General features: G+C 41.7%; 1 protein-coding gene across 4 annotated transcripts in view; it reads left to right on the plus strand.

Moving 5' to 3' along the window:
- Window positions 1-17,065, plus strand: part of RGS6 (regulator of G protein signaling 6) — a 534,053-nt gene that overhangs the window by 158,848 nt on the left and 358,140 nt on the right. Inside the window, exon 2 of one of the 4 annotated variants that reach the window (XM_063091837.1) lies at window positions 14,882-14,973. The exons of the other annotated variants lie outside the window; for them this stretch is intronic. Within the exon in view, the coding sequence (XP_062947907.1) occupies window positions 14,935-14,973 (39 nt within the window). The 5' untranslated portion in view covers window positions 14,882-14,934. The remainder of the gene's footprint in view (window positions 1-14,881; window positions 14,974-17,065) is intronic. 4 annotated transcript variants of the gene reach the window in all.

The following is a 17,065-nucleotide window of genomic DNA, read 5'->3' on the forward strand; positions in this document are numbered from 1 at the left end:
GCAGTTGAAACAATAAAAAATGTCTTTGGACATTGCCAAATATCACATGGGGGCAAAATCACCCCCTGTTCAGAACCACTGTTTCAGGGGAAGAGACAGATAATTACCACTGAGATACTTTCAGGTACTAATAGGTGCTTTTTAGAGTATAAAGTAGAATGACATGGTTATGTGACTGCCAGGGTGGTTAAGGAAGGCTGTGCTGAGGACTGGCATTTGATTTGAGATGCAGGCAGCCCTTTGGGCAAAATACTACAAGCAGAAGGATGAGCTGGAGTCCAGGCCCTGGGTGAGCATATGCTTGGCATGTTGAAAGCTCAGAAATGCCAGGGGTCTTGGAGCACAGGAGTGGAAGGAGAAAGAGGCGTGTGTGGAGCAGGGAGGGAAGGCCATGAACTTGGGGGTCTTTGCACATGGGTCATGGTTACGGAATCTGCATTTAACTCTACTTACACTGAGAAGTCATGGGAAACGTTAGATCAAGGGAGTGATGAAATCTGATTTATGCTTTTAAAGGAGTGTGCTGGCTGCCATGTGGTGGGTGCACACATGCCTCTGCCTCTCCTTCTTCCTCTCTGTCCTGCGACCTATGGGGACCCATGATGCCCAGCCGCAGCTGCTGCTTTCACCTCTTAGGACGAACCGGCTAATGGTAAAGAATGTTGAGTCTCGGTGTCCGTACATGATGAAAATTGGGCTTGAACGTATGGCACTGTCATCATCAGCATTTCTTGAGCTACTTGTTTCTGGTCCTCATGTGTACACATTAATATTCTTGCTGAAGTGCTGGGCCCCACTGTCACTGTTTAAAAACAGGCCTTCTGCAGACTCTGGTGAGCATCAGCTTCTTCCTGTGGCTGTAACGGGAGGGACCCCCCCAGACTGTGAGTTTGGGTGAGATATAGAAGCCTCCTGCCTGATTACTACCTGTAATGTTCTTTTCTCTTTGATTAAAAAGTTAGGCTGGCTAATATCCAAAAGACAAATGCTGGCAAAGATGTGGAGAAAGGGGAATCCTCCTACACTGTTGGTGAGACTGTAAAATGGTGCAGCCATTACAGAAAACGGTATGCAGGTTCCTCAAACAACTACAGGTAGAACTTCCATATGACCCAGCCATCCCACTGCTGGGCTTATACCCGAAGGAATGGAAATCATCATGTGGAAGGGATACCTGCACTCCCACATTTATTGCAGCTCTGTTTATAATACCCAAGCGTTGGAACCAGCCTAAATGTCCATCATCAGATGAGTGGATAAGGAAAATGTGGTACATCTACACAATGGAATACTACTCTGCTATAAAAAAGAATGAAATACTGCCATTCATGGCAACGTGGATGAACTTATAGAAAATTAAGTGAAATGAGCCAGGCATAGAAAGAGAAATACCACACATTCTCACATATGTTTGGAAGCTAATAAAAATAAATAAATAAGCAAATAGGGGGAAGAAAAGATACAACAATCACAATAATTCCTTGAACTTGTTAAGAAAAGAGAACAGCTATGATGTTGATGGGGGTGGGGAAGGGGGGAAGGGGGGAAAGGGAGGAATTGGTAAAGGGCCACAAAAATCAATTACATTATATAGAGATAAATAAAAAAATAAATAAATAAAGCTTTTACTCTATGGGCTAATCCCTTCCATCTATCCCGCACCTCCCTACTCCATGCCTTCAGGAGCTTTTACTCTTTAGTGGTTGTACACCCATTTATATTTGAATGACACAAGCGTGAACATTGATGTTCTTTACTCATAGAAGAGTTCCTGGAAAAAGGATTTACTTTCCTTTTGGACACCTGAATACATCCGCTTGTCTGAGCAGAAGCAGAGAAGAAGATGGAAAGAAGAGACCTGCTACAGGCAGAGGTGACACGCAGCCTCTGACAGCCTGGGAGCAGGACGATAGACCCAGGATTCAAAAGCATCTTTCTGAGGTTAGTACAGGGTTGTAGCCCTGGGCACCTCTATGCCTTAGTCATCCTGAGGCATTCTTTGTGTGACAGACTGGAGTGACAGTGGATTTCCTAATGAAGATCACGAGACATTGACATAAAGTTAATTTCTTCTTAGAATAATTTAACAAGAAATGTTACACATTTTAGTCACACTTCAATTTAAAATAATAAACAAAAAATTGAAGTGGTTTTGGTGCTTCAAGAGTTATTTGTCTGGGAAAACAATTGATTATCCAGAATGTTTTTCTAAAGGTTACTTCTTTCCCAAATTTTATTATTTGGAGTATTGCCAGTGGACTGTTCCAAAAGATGCATTCTTTTGCTTCAATGCATGTGTTCTTGATATATATATATATATATATGATCCATTTTGTGTTATGTTGTAAGGTTTCCAGGACACACAAAATTTGGAGTATATATGGGTGGTGCAAAATAATTCAGTAGATTGATTTTGGTGGGTGGTTTGAGGAATACAGACGCTTTCCTTTCAGTTTTCCTGAACGGATGTAACAAGGAAGGAAGGAGCAGCATCTGAAGCTGAGGAAGGAAACATTTAGCTGGAGAATGACTAGAGAGGAATCAAATTGAGCTTTTTAAACACAGTTTGAGAAAATAGTTGACTTAGACCATGGGCAAAAACTAGCAACACAAGGACTTAGAAAGCATTTTTGTTAGCTTTTATAGGGCTTTGATAGGAAATCATATCCCAGTGGTCCTAAAAGAAAGTCAGCCTTAGTTTTGCATAGGCCTTTTGTGCTGGTGGTAGCTTTGTGGGGGTGAGATTACATAGATTTGAAAGGCTATTGAAGAAATTGCATGATTTTGCATGGATGTCTTCTACATTTTGCTCTTTCTGTGAGCATCCTGAATTTTCACTTGGTTTGAAGATTTAGGAAAATAACGGTCATATGTATTCACAAATCAAATTCATCCAGTATTGATTTTAGCCTTTTATGAACACAAACTATTCTTGGTGTTATACATGGGACAAAGGAGAGAGACAGACAGACTTTCTCTGGCTGTTAGAATTTGGAAGTGAGGATATAGGTACATGCACAAGTAGATCTGATGTAAAATGTGGATATAAATGTGATGTAAAATGTTTCCTAATGTACATGCAAAATTATTCTTGTGGATTTAGGAAGGTTTCTAGAAGGGTGTGAATCTCAATCTGTTTTAAGAGGGAAGCATGGAACCTAGGCAGATCAAGTCAGCAAGGATATTCTGGTAGCAGAAAGATCTTGGGCAAAGGTGCAGAGCTGGGCGTTGCTTGTTTTGTTTGTGAGGACAATAAAGTCACGTGTCTGGAGCTGTGGAGGAAGCAGAGGTACTGGAGATGATCCTGGAAAGTACGCAGACTGACTCAGAGAACAATTGCAAAGATCTTGCTGAAGGTTTGCACCATGTCTTCCATGCAATGTAGGATTCATCAGAGGGATTTCTGTAGGAGACTGTCATGGAGAATTTAAAGGACATAATTTACACCTAAACTGTGGAATACTTTCCTTGAAACTATTAAGGAATCATAGATTCTTTGAGCTAGAAGGAACATTAGAGATTATGTACTGAAGTGTTTTCCAAATATTGCTTTGACACAGTGGAAACCTTCTTTCAAATGGCGTCTTGCACAAATGCCTCACCTATAAAAAGAGAAGAGCAGTTCTGGTGGAAACATGCTGACAAGAGCCTTGCATTTACTGTTTGCTGTTTCTTCACGCCTGTAGCAATCCCCAAGGTGCCTGCATAGAAAGCTCAAAATCATGGGACAGCCTGCCATTTTAAAGAAGTAATTCAAAAGAAATGAAAACATGTGTTTTCAAAAAGACACATAAGATTTCTAGCAGCCTTATTTATAACAGCTGAAAACGGGGCACCACCTAAATGTCTATCAACAAGGAAAATAGATGACCAACTCGTGTTGTAGTCGTGAAACAGAATACTAACTGGTAGTAAAAGGAGAGACCTCCAGATACTTGCAACAGCGTAGATGAATCTCAGAAACATTAAGTGTAGGAAGCACAACACAAAAGAGTACACATTCTCAGATTCCATTTATATGATATCCAAGACCATGACAAACTAATCTATGGGGAAGGGAATTAGGAAGCTGTTGTCTGGCTGGCAGGGAGAAGAACTGACTCAAAAGAGCACGAGGGAACTCTCTGGGGTGTTGGAAATCTTGATCTTGTTTTGTGGGGTGGTTACATTTGTGTATTCAATTGTAAAAACTCATCAGATGGAACATGTAAGATGTGTGTGTTTTATTGTATGTTAATTATATCTTCATTAATGAAAGTTAGGTGCAGGGGTTCTCAGGCAGTGAGTTGCCCAGTTCCCATAGCCAGTTATGAGAAAGACTAAGGGCTGGAGCTTGTTTCCAGGATCCCTGCCCCAGCACTCTTCACCACACCTGCCTCCCTCAGAGCCCTATGTCCTCATCACCAACAGGACATCAAGGCCGACTCCTTCTCCCACCCCCAATCCACTAGCGTGAAGACTTCACTTTTGCTGAGAAGTGTTAACGTGACAGCACTGTGGGGTTTCTGACTCGGTGTTTTTATCTTCCTACAGTGAAACCAGAACTGGCGAATACAGCCATACTTTTCTTGTACCATGCTTTACCGGTATTGCCAACCCACCCATAAACCATATTCTATTCTGTAGACTTGGGGGACTTGTGTAACTTAACCATGTTATTGCTTGCTGGGAGTGGGGCACAGGAGAAGGTGTTGGTGGCTTCCATGGCAGGCCTGTCTGCACTGATGGAACGCCACCTCTCCAGGCACACCTTGTTGTTAGGTTGGAGTCTTTCCTACACAGACGTGCAGTTTAACTCCTTTAGGGGTCGCACTCTGAGCCACACACTGTGCTATGCTATTTGGCCTATTTGTTAAGAGCATCCTTCCAAGAGAAAGGTGGGAGGTTGGGGAGAGTTTATTACTGCTTTCTGTCTCATGGAAGCATGGGACTGCAGTCAGCCCCAGGGAGTTGCTGACTGCTCTTCCAGGATATCTTGCTCTTCTAAACTCTTGAGCCTTTGTCCTCTTGTCTGCCTGGAGGGTCCTGGGCTACAGTGCCCATGCATAACATTCCATGTGTTCATGTCAGACTCCCGCAGTCTGCTGAGAACTTTTCAAGGACTGAGACTGTATCATTATCATCTTTGGGTTTCTAGTACCCACAACAGTGCCTTAGTCTAGAAAGGTGGGTCTTAACTAGGAGCTATTTCTCCAGCACTGCCCCAAGGGACATTTTGCAATGTCTGGAGATGTTTTTGTTTGTCAAAACTGGGGGCAGGGTGCTACTGGCATGTAGTGGGTAGAGGCCAGGGATGCTAACCATCCTGCCATGCACAGGGCAACTCTGCATGACAAAAATTACCCAGCCCAAAATGTCAGTAGTGCCAAGACCGAGAAACCTTTATCTAGAATATACTTTATTGTACAGAAGACAATAGACCAATAACATCACGTAATCATTGTTTACTCAAGGCTGGGACCAGTGTTTCGATTGTGACGGGTCTCAGCTTCTGTTACCACGCGTGGTTCTCTAAGTGTCATGTTCAAACTCTGAGGTGAGGAGTGTCTGACTGAGTCAGGTAGTCACTAGCCTGACTGGAAAAGCCTTTCTGCAGCGTTTGAACCAGCCCACCTCGTAAGCCAATGTTGCCTTGACTCAGGTTCAGCTACCTCATCCGATCAACCACAGCCAGAGTAATAGAGGCCATGGCACAAACCAGGGAGCTCTACCCACTGTGCTGAGAAGGGGTCTGTTGTGGAGGAGGGGGCGGAATGGACTCAGACTCATGAACTTGCCCAAGGCCACACAGCTACTATGTTTTGGAGCCAGATTGAAACCCAGGTTGTTTGAGGTTCCTAACGTCATCATTTATCATTTATATTGTCTTTTTAGCTTTTTTGGATTTCTTTAAATATTCTTACCTCTCCCTCGCGTAATTGATTTTCCTCATTACAGTTTCTCTGGGAATCTTGGTCCAGACCTTAGGCTTTTACCTAACTGCAAGGACATCACTATGTTATAAGCTGTAGTTTTGCCTTCTCTGCTCTGGGTCTGAATGACACCACCACTCAGGCTTCTAGTTCATCCTGTAGTTCACTCTGTACACTTCCCACACATTTAAATGTGGAAAAAATCTGGAATGAAATGAAAAGCAAAACATTTGCTAGTTATATCACTAATTTACCGTGTGACTGAGGACAAGCCACTTATAAATCTCTCATCTTTAAAGTAATAAATAAGATTTTCTTCTAGATCTTAAAATTTATGATCATAGAGTTTTTTTAAAAAACTGTAATGTATCCATTTTTCTTGGTTTAAACCTCCAGTATTCAACAGTTTAAGATGTAGGAATTAAGAAAGAACTACCCTGATGCAGGAAAGGCAAAGTTTGGTGCAGTTGGTAGAAATCAAGAAATAACAGTTTTCTAAACTTTCGTTGTGGGTTAGGAAGCCATTTCTTATTTCTCTAAGAGTGCTTAGCTTCTCAGATAGTCTCTGCCTCAGTTTCCCCATTTTATTTATTTATTTATTAATCTTTTTGTGACCGGTAAGGGATCGCAACCCTTGGCTTGGCGTTGCCCGCACCACGCTCAGCCAGTGAGTGCACCGGCCATTCCTATATAAGATCCGAACCCGCGGCGGGAGCGCAGCACCGCACTCTCCCGAGTGCGCCACAGGGCCGGCCCAGTTTCCCCATTTTAAATGGGAGAACCAAACACAGAGCATAATCATGCGTGACGTGTAATCATAATGATAGTAGGGCACTTTGGAAATCTAGGGTGGCAAGAATCAGGTAAATTAGGAGTCACCTTTTTTTTTTTTTGATGAAAACTTACTTGTTAATGCTAAAAAATTAATAAGAGCGTTTCTTAAAATAACAGACCCAATTTTGAAATTCAAGTGATGTGATTTTCAGAAATTTGACCTCCATAAAACCTTTCACAGGGTCATGTATCTTTACTGAGAAATAAATATGCCTTAAAACCTTGAAAAACATTTAGAGGCTTCAGAGGAAAACATGTACATAAATGGAAATGCCCTCTGTTTGACTCCATAACAAATGTCCCCTGTCCCTGGTTTGCTCAAGGACTAAGTTTATCCCAAACTGACCAGAGTGTGCTTATTTTGGGTGATGACTGAAATGACCCCAAAATATCCATAAGAATATACAAAGTCACAGTATATAGCATTCACTTAAGATTTCCCTTTAAACTGCTGGCCAAAGCATTAATTAGGATCTGGAATGGAAGCTAGGTGACAGTTGCTTTGTGGTCTCCAGCAGCATAACCATGGAACTCAGTTCTTTTACTTACTGTATAATAATAATAATAACAGCCATTTAACCGGTTCACTGTTACTGTCGTCTTTGCATTATTATGTTGTTTATTCTTTGTGAGCTTTTAATATTATAAAAACGTCACTGTGTTTGCAGCTGCATTTTTCATTTTATAAACTCCCAGGATCTCATCAGTTTCACCTGCTTTGTACAGTTTGCAGCAAACCACTACTGGGAAAGATGGGCTTAATCCAACGTGTTTTTTTTTTTTTTTTTATAATGAACACAATACACAGGAAAGCATAGCAATGAATGAGGCCATGGTTCTGGGTAAAGACTTACCATATGAAAATCTGTATTTAAATTAGAGGCTTTACAATAGGATTCTTAACTGTACAAATCACCATAGGATGCCTCTAAAGAGCAAGCATGTCTGGGCAAGTGAGATATAATTTACTCTGTAAAGAGTTTACTATAGGTTTTAAGTAATCCATTGCTGGTATAAAAATCTGGATTCTTTAAAATAGAGATAGAAAAGCATTTGCAGTAACTGGTTGTTATTGTACCTACAGAAATATAAAGGTAGTTTTATTTTGTATAAATATTGAATTATAAATTGTTTATCCCTCCTTAATAATTTGTACTATAGAAAGCTCTTTTTCTTGCTCAGTCTACATAAAAGTGCCCGGAACAGTTCAGTGACCACACAGATGTGGGAAATTGAGGACTGAATTGAGACCAAAGCTTTTTTTTTGTCTTTTTTTTTTGTGTGACCGGTAAGGGGATCATAATCCTTGGCTTGGTGTCATCCGCTCCGCGCTCAGCCAGTGAGCGCACCGGCCATCCCTATATAGGATCCGAACCCACAGCCTCGGCGCTCCCAGCGCCTCTGCGCTCCCGAGCAAGCCACGGGGTTGGCCCGAGACCAAAGCTTTTTACCCCACCCACGTGCCCTTTTCCAATTCTAAGCAGTGTAAAGGCCAAAAGTCAGATAAAATAATGTCAGAATAGAGAGTGGCAGCACTAGAGACGAGGGTAAGGCTGTCTCATTTAGTGGAGAGACATCAGTTGACATTTTCCAAGACTTTTAATGATAATTTTTTTCAATGGTCCTCCTTTACTAGTCAACAAATAAAAAAATATGTCAACTCCCTCCAGACTCCAAATGTTTGTAATAGGAAGCACTCCAACCTTTCCTTCTCCAGATGTCCTGAAAGGGAAGTCCTTGCTGGCACCTGAGGCTGGGTCACTCAGAACGCCCAGGGGAGAGGTAGCGTCACCTGGCTTCAAAGGGAGGCATCAAAGGAGTTTCGGCCACCCATCCAGGTGCTGAGCAGAGCTTTTCCAGACTGTGGTCAGCCAAGTTGGGTGAAACTGTGCACCTACGCTACCTCGAGGGTGCTGTGAAAATGCTAAATCACCAGTTTCTGTATCGGGTCTGGGTTTTCAGAACTGCAAGGGTGCTGTGCCGAGCAGGTGTGTGTCGGGGCTTACCTTTCCCAGCGGCCCCAAGCTTCATCCTCCGTCCCTCCTTTCAAGTATAATAGGAAATCATCTGCCCTGGTGCAGTGAAGAGATAGATTCAGCTACTTCTTAGATCCTTTTCCAGGAAGTCTGCGGTGGGATCTGTCCTCCCCTTCACTCTCCCCTTCAGAGGTGGAAGTCTCATTTTCCTCACCAGCTAATTTGTCTGTGACTTGTAGAGATCTGTGGCAGGTCTGCCAGAAAGGGTTGTCTGTGGGGGCTGGCTGACCTCCCAGTGGGGACGGCTGCAGCTAAGTGGCCCATGCTCTTGGGCAGCCCCTCAGGTGAGGGAGGAAGCAAAGCCCCCAGGTGCCCTGAGCAGACTGCAGCTCCACAGGAAGCCCCTGCCTTCGACCACCAGCTCCAGAGCACAGTAAATTGTAGAATTAGATTTGCTGTCTACTGTCATTGCTGTCCTGACTTTCTTGAGGGTTCTCTCTGCTCACACAGCACTCTTGGTTAGGAAGTGGTGCCCATTTCCCACAATGGAGACTCGCTGAGACCCGCTGATGGCTTATGCCTGCTGGTTAGTCCTTCGGCTTCGTGAGCATCTTCGTCTCATTATGTATTCCATCAGCTGATACCTTTGAATCCCTTCAGGCTTTTTGGGTGAGGGCTATTTAGGCAATGCTTACTAAGAAAATAGAAACACTTGAGTTCTCTGTTTTGCACGTGGCTATCTTTAAATCAGGGCACTGGATGTGGCTGGCTGTAGGTAGCCAATTCCCTGAGGCTGGTTTGACAGGAAGGATGTTTAGAACCGGCTGGGCTTATGCAGCTAAGTCCATAAGGAAAGCACAGCTTTTGTTTGTTTGTTTGTCTTTTAAATAGCCAAGTAATATACAAAATGCACCTCTCACCACTGTCACTCTATTTAAGTGCCCATCCCTGACTCCACACCCCCCGTCGTCTCTCAGCTTCAGCCCATCCCACAGGTGGGGAACTATGGAGGCATGAGGTTGGGGATGGGGGTGGGTATCATGCATTGTTTGGGAGAGAAAAAGCTGAATGCTTAATTTTTGAAAAGCATTTCTAAAAAATTCCCAAAGTCAAAAGAGCAGTGTTAAATTTGTCTTATCAAAATGTCCTACACCATTGTATTTTTCCATTTAAAGAGACTGCCATGAACTCTAGGGGCTGCCCAGATGAATCTTGAGAATGTCATTTAAGATTAAAGTAACAGGGAAAGTGATAAAAATAGGAAAAAAATGACTTTGGTTGTAAAGTCACTGACCTATTAAACTACCTTGAGAATGGTGGGCAAAAAATAGCAGTACTACTAAAATAAATGCAGAAATTGCAACCTTTACTTTGAAAGTAAAGCATTTTGAAAGGAGCATTTTGTTTACTGTACTAAATTTTTACCTCTAGTTTTTAAATTATGAGATTTATATCACCTAAGTATAGCTTGAATACATTTTAAATTGTTTATTTTTTTTCCTAAACCGTTATTTAAAAACAAGAGATAATTCTTAAGCTGCCTTTCATTACTTTAAGAAATAACAGTGTTTTATGGTAGAACACATTACTGATTTAAAAATGCAAGGTAATGAAAAAGTAGTATTCACTTATAGTTTCAGCAGGGTTCTAGCACAGGACATAATTAACCAAGACTTTAAAAAAAAATTTAACTTTTAATTTTGAGGTGATTGTAGATTCACATGCAATTGTAAGAAATAATAGAGTACCAGTGTTTCCATTTGCCCTATTTCCCCCAGTGGTGCCAACTTACAAAGCTGTTAGTACAGTACCACAGTCAGAATATTGACATTGACACAGTCAAGTTATAGGACAGTTCCATTAACACAAGCTCATCCTTTGAGTGGCCCTTTTCCAGCTACCCCACCGTCCCTCCCATCCCTGATCCGTGGCAACTACTGACAACCACTAATCTGTTTTCTGTTTCTATAATTTTTCATTTCAAGAATGCTACATAAATGGAATCATATAGTATGTAAACTTTTGGGATAGTCTTTTTTTCCCTAAGCATAATTTCTTTAAGATTCATCCAAGTTGTTGTATGTATTGATATTTTGTTCCTTTTGACTGATGAGTAGTACTCTGTGGTATGGTTGTACCACTGTTTGTTTAACCGTTCACCCACTGAATGATATCTGGGTCATTTCCAGTTTTTGCCTGTTACACAAAAGCAAGCAGGACTTTAAAAAAACCCACGATTATAGAAATGCTTATGGCTATGTCTTATTAAAGAGTATTTATGGGGAGGGGAGAGTAAGATTAAAGGCTTAGAGTCATTTAGGATTAAAATAAATGTTATGAACTATGACAGTCTAGCTCAAAGTAGCTTGGTTTCATAAATATAGTCTATTCATGGTATTTAAATTAATCAAACTTAAGTAAATTATTGGCCAATGTCCACAATCGAATTTGCAAATAATTATATTGTGCCCATGTGTTCATTTCTGTTTTGAACCTAAATGATTGCTCAGTGTAGGCTATAAATATTTGCTTTTATGAAGCATCACTCACACATTTCAGTGTGTTTGTTGAAACTGGCAATGTGATAGCATTTGATTGTGTTTATTTTTTTGCTGCCAAGCCCAACTGGTAGATGGTTTAAAAACATTAAATACCCTTATGCACTTGGAGTCTCTGATGAAGAGGCTTAATTAAACACATTCGATTATGAATAGAAGAGCCAGCCCAGGCAGAACCAGTGAATTTACAGCTTATTTGATGGATGGTAGGAAATCAGTTGGGGAAACTTGTGGTTGCATTGGTAGGAAGTAGAAAAAGCCTGTCTGCTGTCCCTGAGATCCCACAAAGTGTATGTGTGCATCTGCTCGTGTCGACCCTGGCAGGCACAGGGAGGTGACATGACCAGCAGATGCTCCTAGTGATGGTCATTTGTCGATGCTTCTAATATAATTCACAGATACACACATTTTAGAACTGACAGAAAAATGTCACCTGCTTGGTAAATTTTTCCTAAAGAGTATAAAGTCTTATTTTATTTTCTGTTTTAACCTGATAACAATCTTTTGGAAATATTGTTAGCCCCCTTGGGGCTTTCTTTTAAAGCTGGAGAAATTAAAATACAGAGACCAATTTGGTCTGAGAAAACTTTATGGAGGAAGGGCACCTGAGCTGAATCTTGCTTGCCCCAGAAAGTGGGGAAGCTAACGAAGGAAATACTACTGGAGGATAAACGTTAACAGATTAGGAAAGAAGGAGAGAAATGAATGAATTGGCAGAGAATTCCCTGAAAGCAGGAATTTGCTTTCATGTGTGCACTCAGGACCTAGTTCAAGTCTAGACCAAAGTAAGTGTTTGTAAATATTTGTTTAACGAATAAACAAATGGATGAACAACTCAGTTCAATGCTGACACTAACTACCCAGAGTTAGTGCAGACCCACAAGTTAATGGCTCAGTTCCACAAGACTGCCCCCACCTCACAGGCCAGGTGAAAGATTTCCAAGTTACTCACACTTCTGCCCAGCTGACTATAAATTTGGGAGTTCCCTGGCCCCACTTCAGGGTTGGTAATTCACCAGAACAACTCAAAGAACTCAGGAGAGGGCTATACTTATGATTACAGTTTATCATAGAGGACACATGATGGACCAGATGAAAATGTCCATAGGAGTCAGGATGCCCTGCCTTCCAGGTACATCAGTGTGTTTGCCAACTGGGAAGCTCCAGAGCTCGTCTGTCGCACTGATGTGCATAGGGGAGACAGGAGAGCCTCCTGTGACAGCCTTGGTGTTGCTTTGCTTTCCAATCGTGACTCCTTTGGCAGGTGCTTTCCTGACCCCTCAGCTCTCATGCCTGCTGGGCTCTGCCTTGGGGAGGCTCAAACTCAAGCTTCCCGAAACTTGACCAACTGTCTCCATCACTGCCTCGCCCACCCATTGCCTTCTGTTCACCCAACCCTGACTCAGACCTTTTGCCTGTTTACTCACAGACTATTCTCTTGCACCAGATTCCTAGCCCCCCAACTCGATCACTTTATTCTGGTTTCTTGAATATTTTTTCCACCCAATCTTGCTAAAAAGCTATTTTAGTGTCTGACTGTGAATTTTTGGCATCATTATCTCACCAGGCCTAGCTTGGAGATCTCTTGCCGGAGTCTTCTTTATATGGTTTCCCACCTCACATTGGCAGCATAAAGGAAATTATCACTTTGTTTTGGGAAGAACCATATTGTCTCCATTCAAATATTTTAAAAGGCTTAATGCTCCTATATCTGGAGTTTTATTTTGTAAGGAACATATTCTCATAAGCTGCCAGTGACAATTTATAATATGAAATTCCATATGCCCCTTCAGGTTCAACAGTATTCTTTACGAGATCATTTTATTCCCTTCTTTCTCGCCCAAGGTTACCATGTAACTGAAATCCTCAAGTGCAAAGAAATTTTTGTATCCCTCCCACATCCCAGAGCTAACTTGGAGTTTGGCCTCAGGCAACAGCCAGCTAACTGTGCCTTGAAGATAGTTCTCTGGGGAGTTAATTAGGATAGACTGAATAATTTAAGGGGCAGTTTTGGTGAATTAAATAAAGAAGAGATTTTCCAGTGTCAAGGATTGAAGCATCCCCTCCCCCATTATTTCAGCTCTGACCTCTACTTTCTTAGCAAACATTAAAGAAAACTAAGCCTGTTTTATAGGTTTGATACTGTCAATTAATTTTGAGTGCTTACTATGAGCCCACCATTGGGTTGGGCTCCATGGAAGTTCAAGTTATGATTATAAAGTAAGATGAGTTTGGATTTTTTTTTTTTTTTTAAGGTACAGTAAAACCAAGGCAATCTTCAAGACTCATTCCAAAGGCCACCATTCTGGGAGTCTAACCCAAACTTTTCTTTGGGATTAGTCATTCTCTTGTCCATACCCTGTAGGATTTTTTACACAGCTGTATTACAACTCCTCAGACATGGTCTTGTCATTGCTTGTTTACTAACCTGTGTTACCCATCGGACCTGAGCAACTCAAGGGTGGGGGTTGTTGTCTTCATTTGCTTATCCAATCACTTTAATTAAGCATCTGATATGTGCCAGGCACTATACAGGGTCCTAGTGTTCCAAAGTGTAAAGACGGTCCTCATTTTGTTTATATTCTGTATGTTTGTTGCCTGTGCCAATCCTTTTGCATCTGTATTTCCTTGTAACACTCTTTTTCCTATGACAAGAAATTCAACCATTTAGGAAAATTCCTTGACCATGCTTGTGGTGAAGTGTTCTCTAAGCTTTGTTAACATATCTCTGAACAAAGATTTGGAAGCCAGATGTGTTTTGTTGGTCTTTTCCCTGTCAGACAGGGTCTGCACTGTAGGCTTCTGATGAATGCCTTGAGGCCAGAGACTTGGCTTCACTGATCTTAGTGTCCTTGGCATTGTTTTGCTCCTACAGAAGATTCAGTAAAAGGTGTTTGGTTTTGGACTAAAGGAAATGTGCTCCACTCAACATTTTCAAGCCCATATTTTTGTGGTGTTTCTTTAAAATGTGACTGATCTTAAATGCACTGGGATGGCTTCCTGTTAGAAGAAGGAACCTGGACATAGGAGATGTGGCAGAAGCAGAAATGTGGTCATCTCTTACCCGGCAGCGACAGCGTCCACTTATCTGTCTCTGCATCATCTTGCTGATTCCTCTCCAGCTCTTCCTCTGGCTGCATGTCTTTCATCTCTGAGTTTCAAGATCTCTGGTGGCATTTCTTTTCCATATCCTTTACCTATCTTGCTTTCCTCCTCCACATTTCCAATACTTTCAAATTTTTGTCCTCTCTAGTCTGCTCTATTATGTTTTGTGCATTTGGAGATGTATTCCAGTTATTCAGCTCCTGTCTCAGAATTGAGGCACTGAAAGAGTCCAGAGTTTCCGAGTAGGGACCCTTTGCTATCTACACGAAAGGGGATGTTAAGAGGAGCGCACTGAGGCTGTAGGCAGGAAAATCAATTAATGCTGACAATGCTGAACAATGAAGGATATTAATACTTCCTGATTTTCTCCGTGAGAGTATTAGTGAGGCTTCCCCTTTCCCAGACTTGGCTGCTTCCCTGATTTGCAATAACCCCCCCTCCTTAAAATCCCATGCCTTACACATACGCCTTTTCCAAACGCTCCCTCCCTTTACAGGGAGACACTATATGAGAAGACACTATATGTTAAAGAACCACAGGATCTGATAGATGGACATAAACGGATATTGCCCGTTCCTCCACCATCAGGTAAGTCCCTGATTTGTGTGGCTCCTCTCCTTTCTCTGACAACCTTCTGCCATGAGCCAAGCTTTTCTGCTACGATGAGCAGTCTACTCATCTCGCAAAGCTAGGGATGCACACTTACGTGATTGGTGGCCAAATCATATTGCTGCTTTCTAGAAGACATCTTTCATATTTGGTCTTTCTACCCTTACCAGTATTGATAAGGGCTAGACTTCATGGAAATGATATCTCCATGGCATATTGTAGCACTCTTTCCCCAAATGGACTTAGCAGCTTTCTAAATAAAGAACTCTAGGCAACCACTTCAATTGATTAGAGTTGTCATTCAAAAATGAAGCCTATCCCTGGCAGCTAGTCCTCTCTTGGCTAGATCATTCCTCTTCACTTATTTCCTAACCAATTGCATCAACCCCATTCCAGTGTGAGCTGTGACTGGAGAACCTATCCATTGACGCTCTCTGATGATATCCTCCTACATCCTATTACCTCTGAATGTGCTGGCCATCTCTAGAAGAAGAGTAGTTTCTACACACACATCCCACGTTCACTGAGGTCGTTGTCTTTAGTCGGTCCGTAACTCTCTTCTCATATGTGGTGGGCAGTGCCCCATCCATTAGAAGTGGGTTGACTATTCTTTTTTCCTAAAGACTACACATAGCTGTCTTGGAATTGCTTGGCATGATATTCTAATGCTTCAACAATGTCAAGGCTGCTGGATAAATCCTGCAGATGCATTTCTATTTTCTCTTGTTCTATGTGCACAAACAGAGTCTTTAATTAGATCTCTGGGCACAGAAATTGAGGCAGGAATGTGCCATTTAATATGTGTATTAGTCAGGGTTCTCCAGAGAGACAACCAATAGGATATATATAGATTAATAAGAGGAGATTTATTGTGGGAATTAGCTCACACAATTATGAATGCCAAGAAGTCCCATGATCTGCAGTGAGCAAGCTAGAAAATCAGGAAAGCTGGTGGTGCAATTCAGTCCAAAGGCTTGATAATCAGGGGAGCCTACGATGTAACCCCCAAGAGCTAGGACCTCCCATATCTGAGGGCAGAAGGATGCATATCCAAATTCAAGAAGAGAGAGGAGGAATTCACCCTGCCTCTGCCTTTTGTTGTATTCACCCTTTTGTTGTAATCTGGCAGGTCCTCAATGGATAGGGTGACGCTGGCCCGCACTGGTGAGGGTTGATCTTCTTTACGTGAGTCTACCGACTCAAATGCCGATCTCTTCTGGAAATAGCCTCATAGACACATTCGGAAATGATGTTTTAACAGCTATCTGGGTATCCCTTAACACAGTCAGGTGGACACATAAAATTAACCATTGCAATATGCTTCACATATATTTTTAAAATAGCTTAATTTTTTTTGTCTGTGTTTTTTGTACATGTATAGGGGTTGAGTTACTATCTTATCACTTGAGTTCGCCAACACCTATGGAAGAGCCCGTGTCCTGGGGTTCTCTTTATGGCATTTAACACACTGTCACAAAAACCTTAGCCTTAAGGGTTCTTTTTATTTATTTATTTATTTTTTGCTTTTATTTTTTTTTAATGACAAACTGAAAGGTATTTTGGCATCTTGAAGACCTAACTCCCTGGCCTGTGGGCAGATACTCACTTGGTGCTAGCCTTTGCCCAGGCCCTAGCTGGGGTTCCCCTAAAGACATGCAAACTCAGGTTTCCCAGCTGTGAAATGTGATGATGCAATTAAACGATCACCAAGCTCCCTTCCAGCCCTAAACTTCTCTGAGTCTTTTTTTTTTTTCCAGGCTCTGTATCCTCCACTTTCTGGTATGTTTTTTGTATTTAATATTATAAATTTGTCCCTACTTTAGAAGCTGTTATAGCTCAAGAAAGAGATAAGAAATAGTTCAGAAGACTGTATTCTGAGAAGCCTAATACTCTTTTTTTTTTTTTCTCTGCTGAACTGCTCTTTCCTCCCCTTCTCTTGACATTTTTTTTGGGGGGGTGGGTGGACTGGTGGGTGGCTGTAGTAATGTTGATATTCAGAGAGAAGTAGAAAATGCAGAATTGCAAGATTAACAACAGATGGTTATATGGTGCCATTTTAGGAGTGTTATTA

Source organism: Cynocephalus volans, chromosome 3 (genome assembly GCF_027409185.1).
Source record: "Cynocephalus volans isolate mCynVol1 chromosome 3, mCynVol1.pri, whole genome shotgun sequence".
NCBI classification, from domain to species: Eukaryota; Metazoa; Chordata; class Mammalia; order Dermoptera; family Cynocephalidae; genus Cynocephalus; species Cynocephalus volans.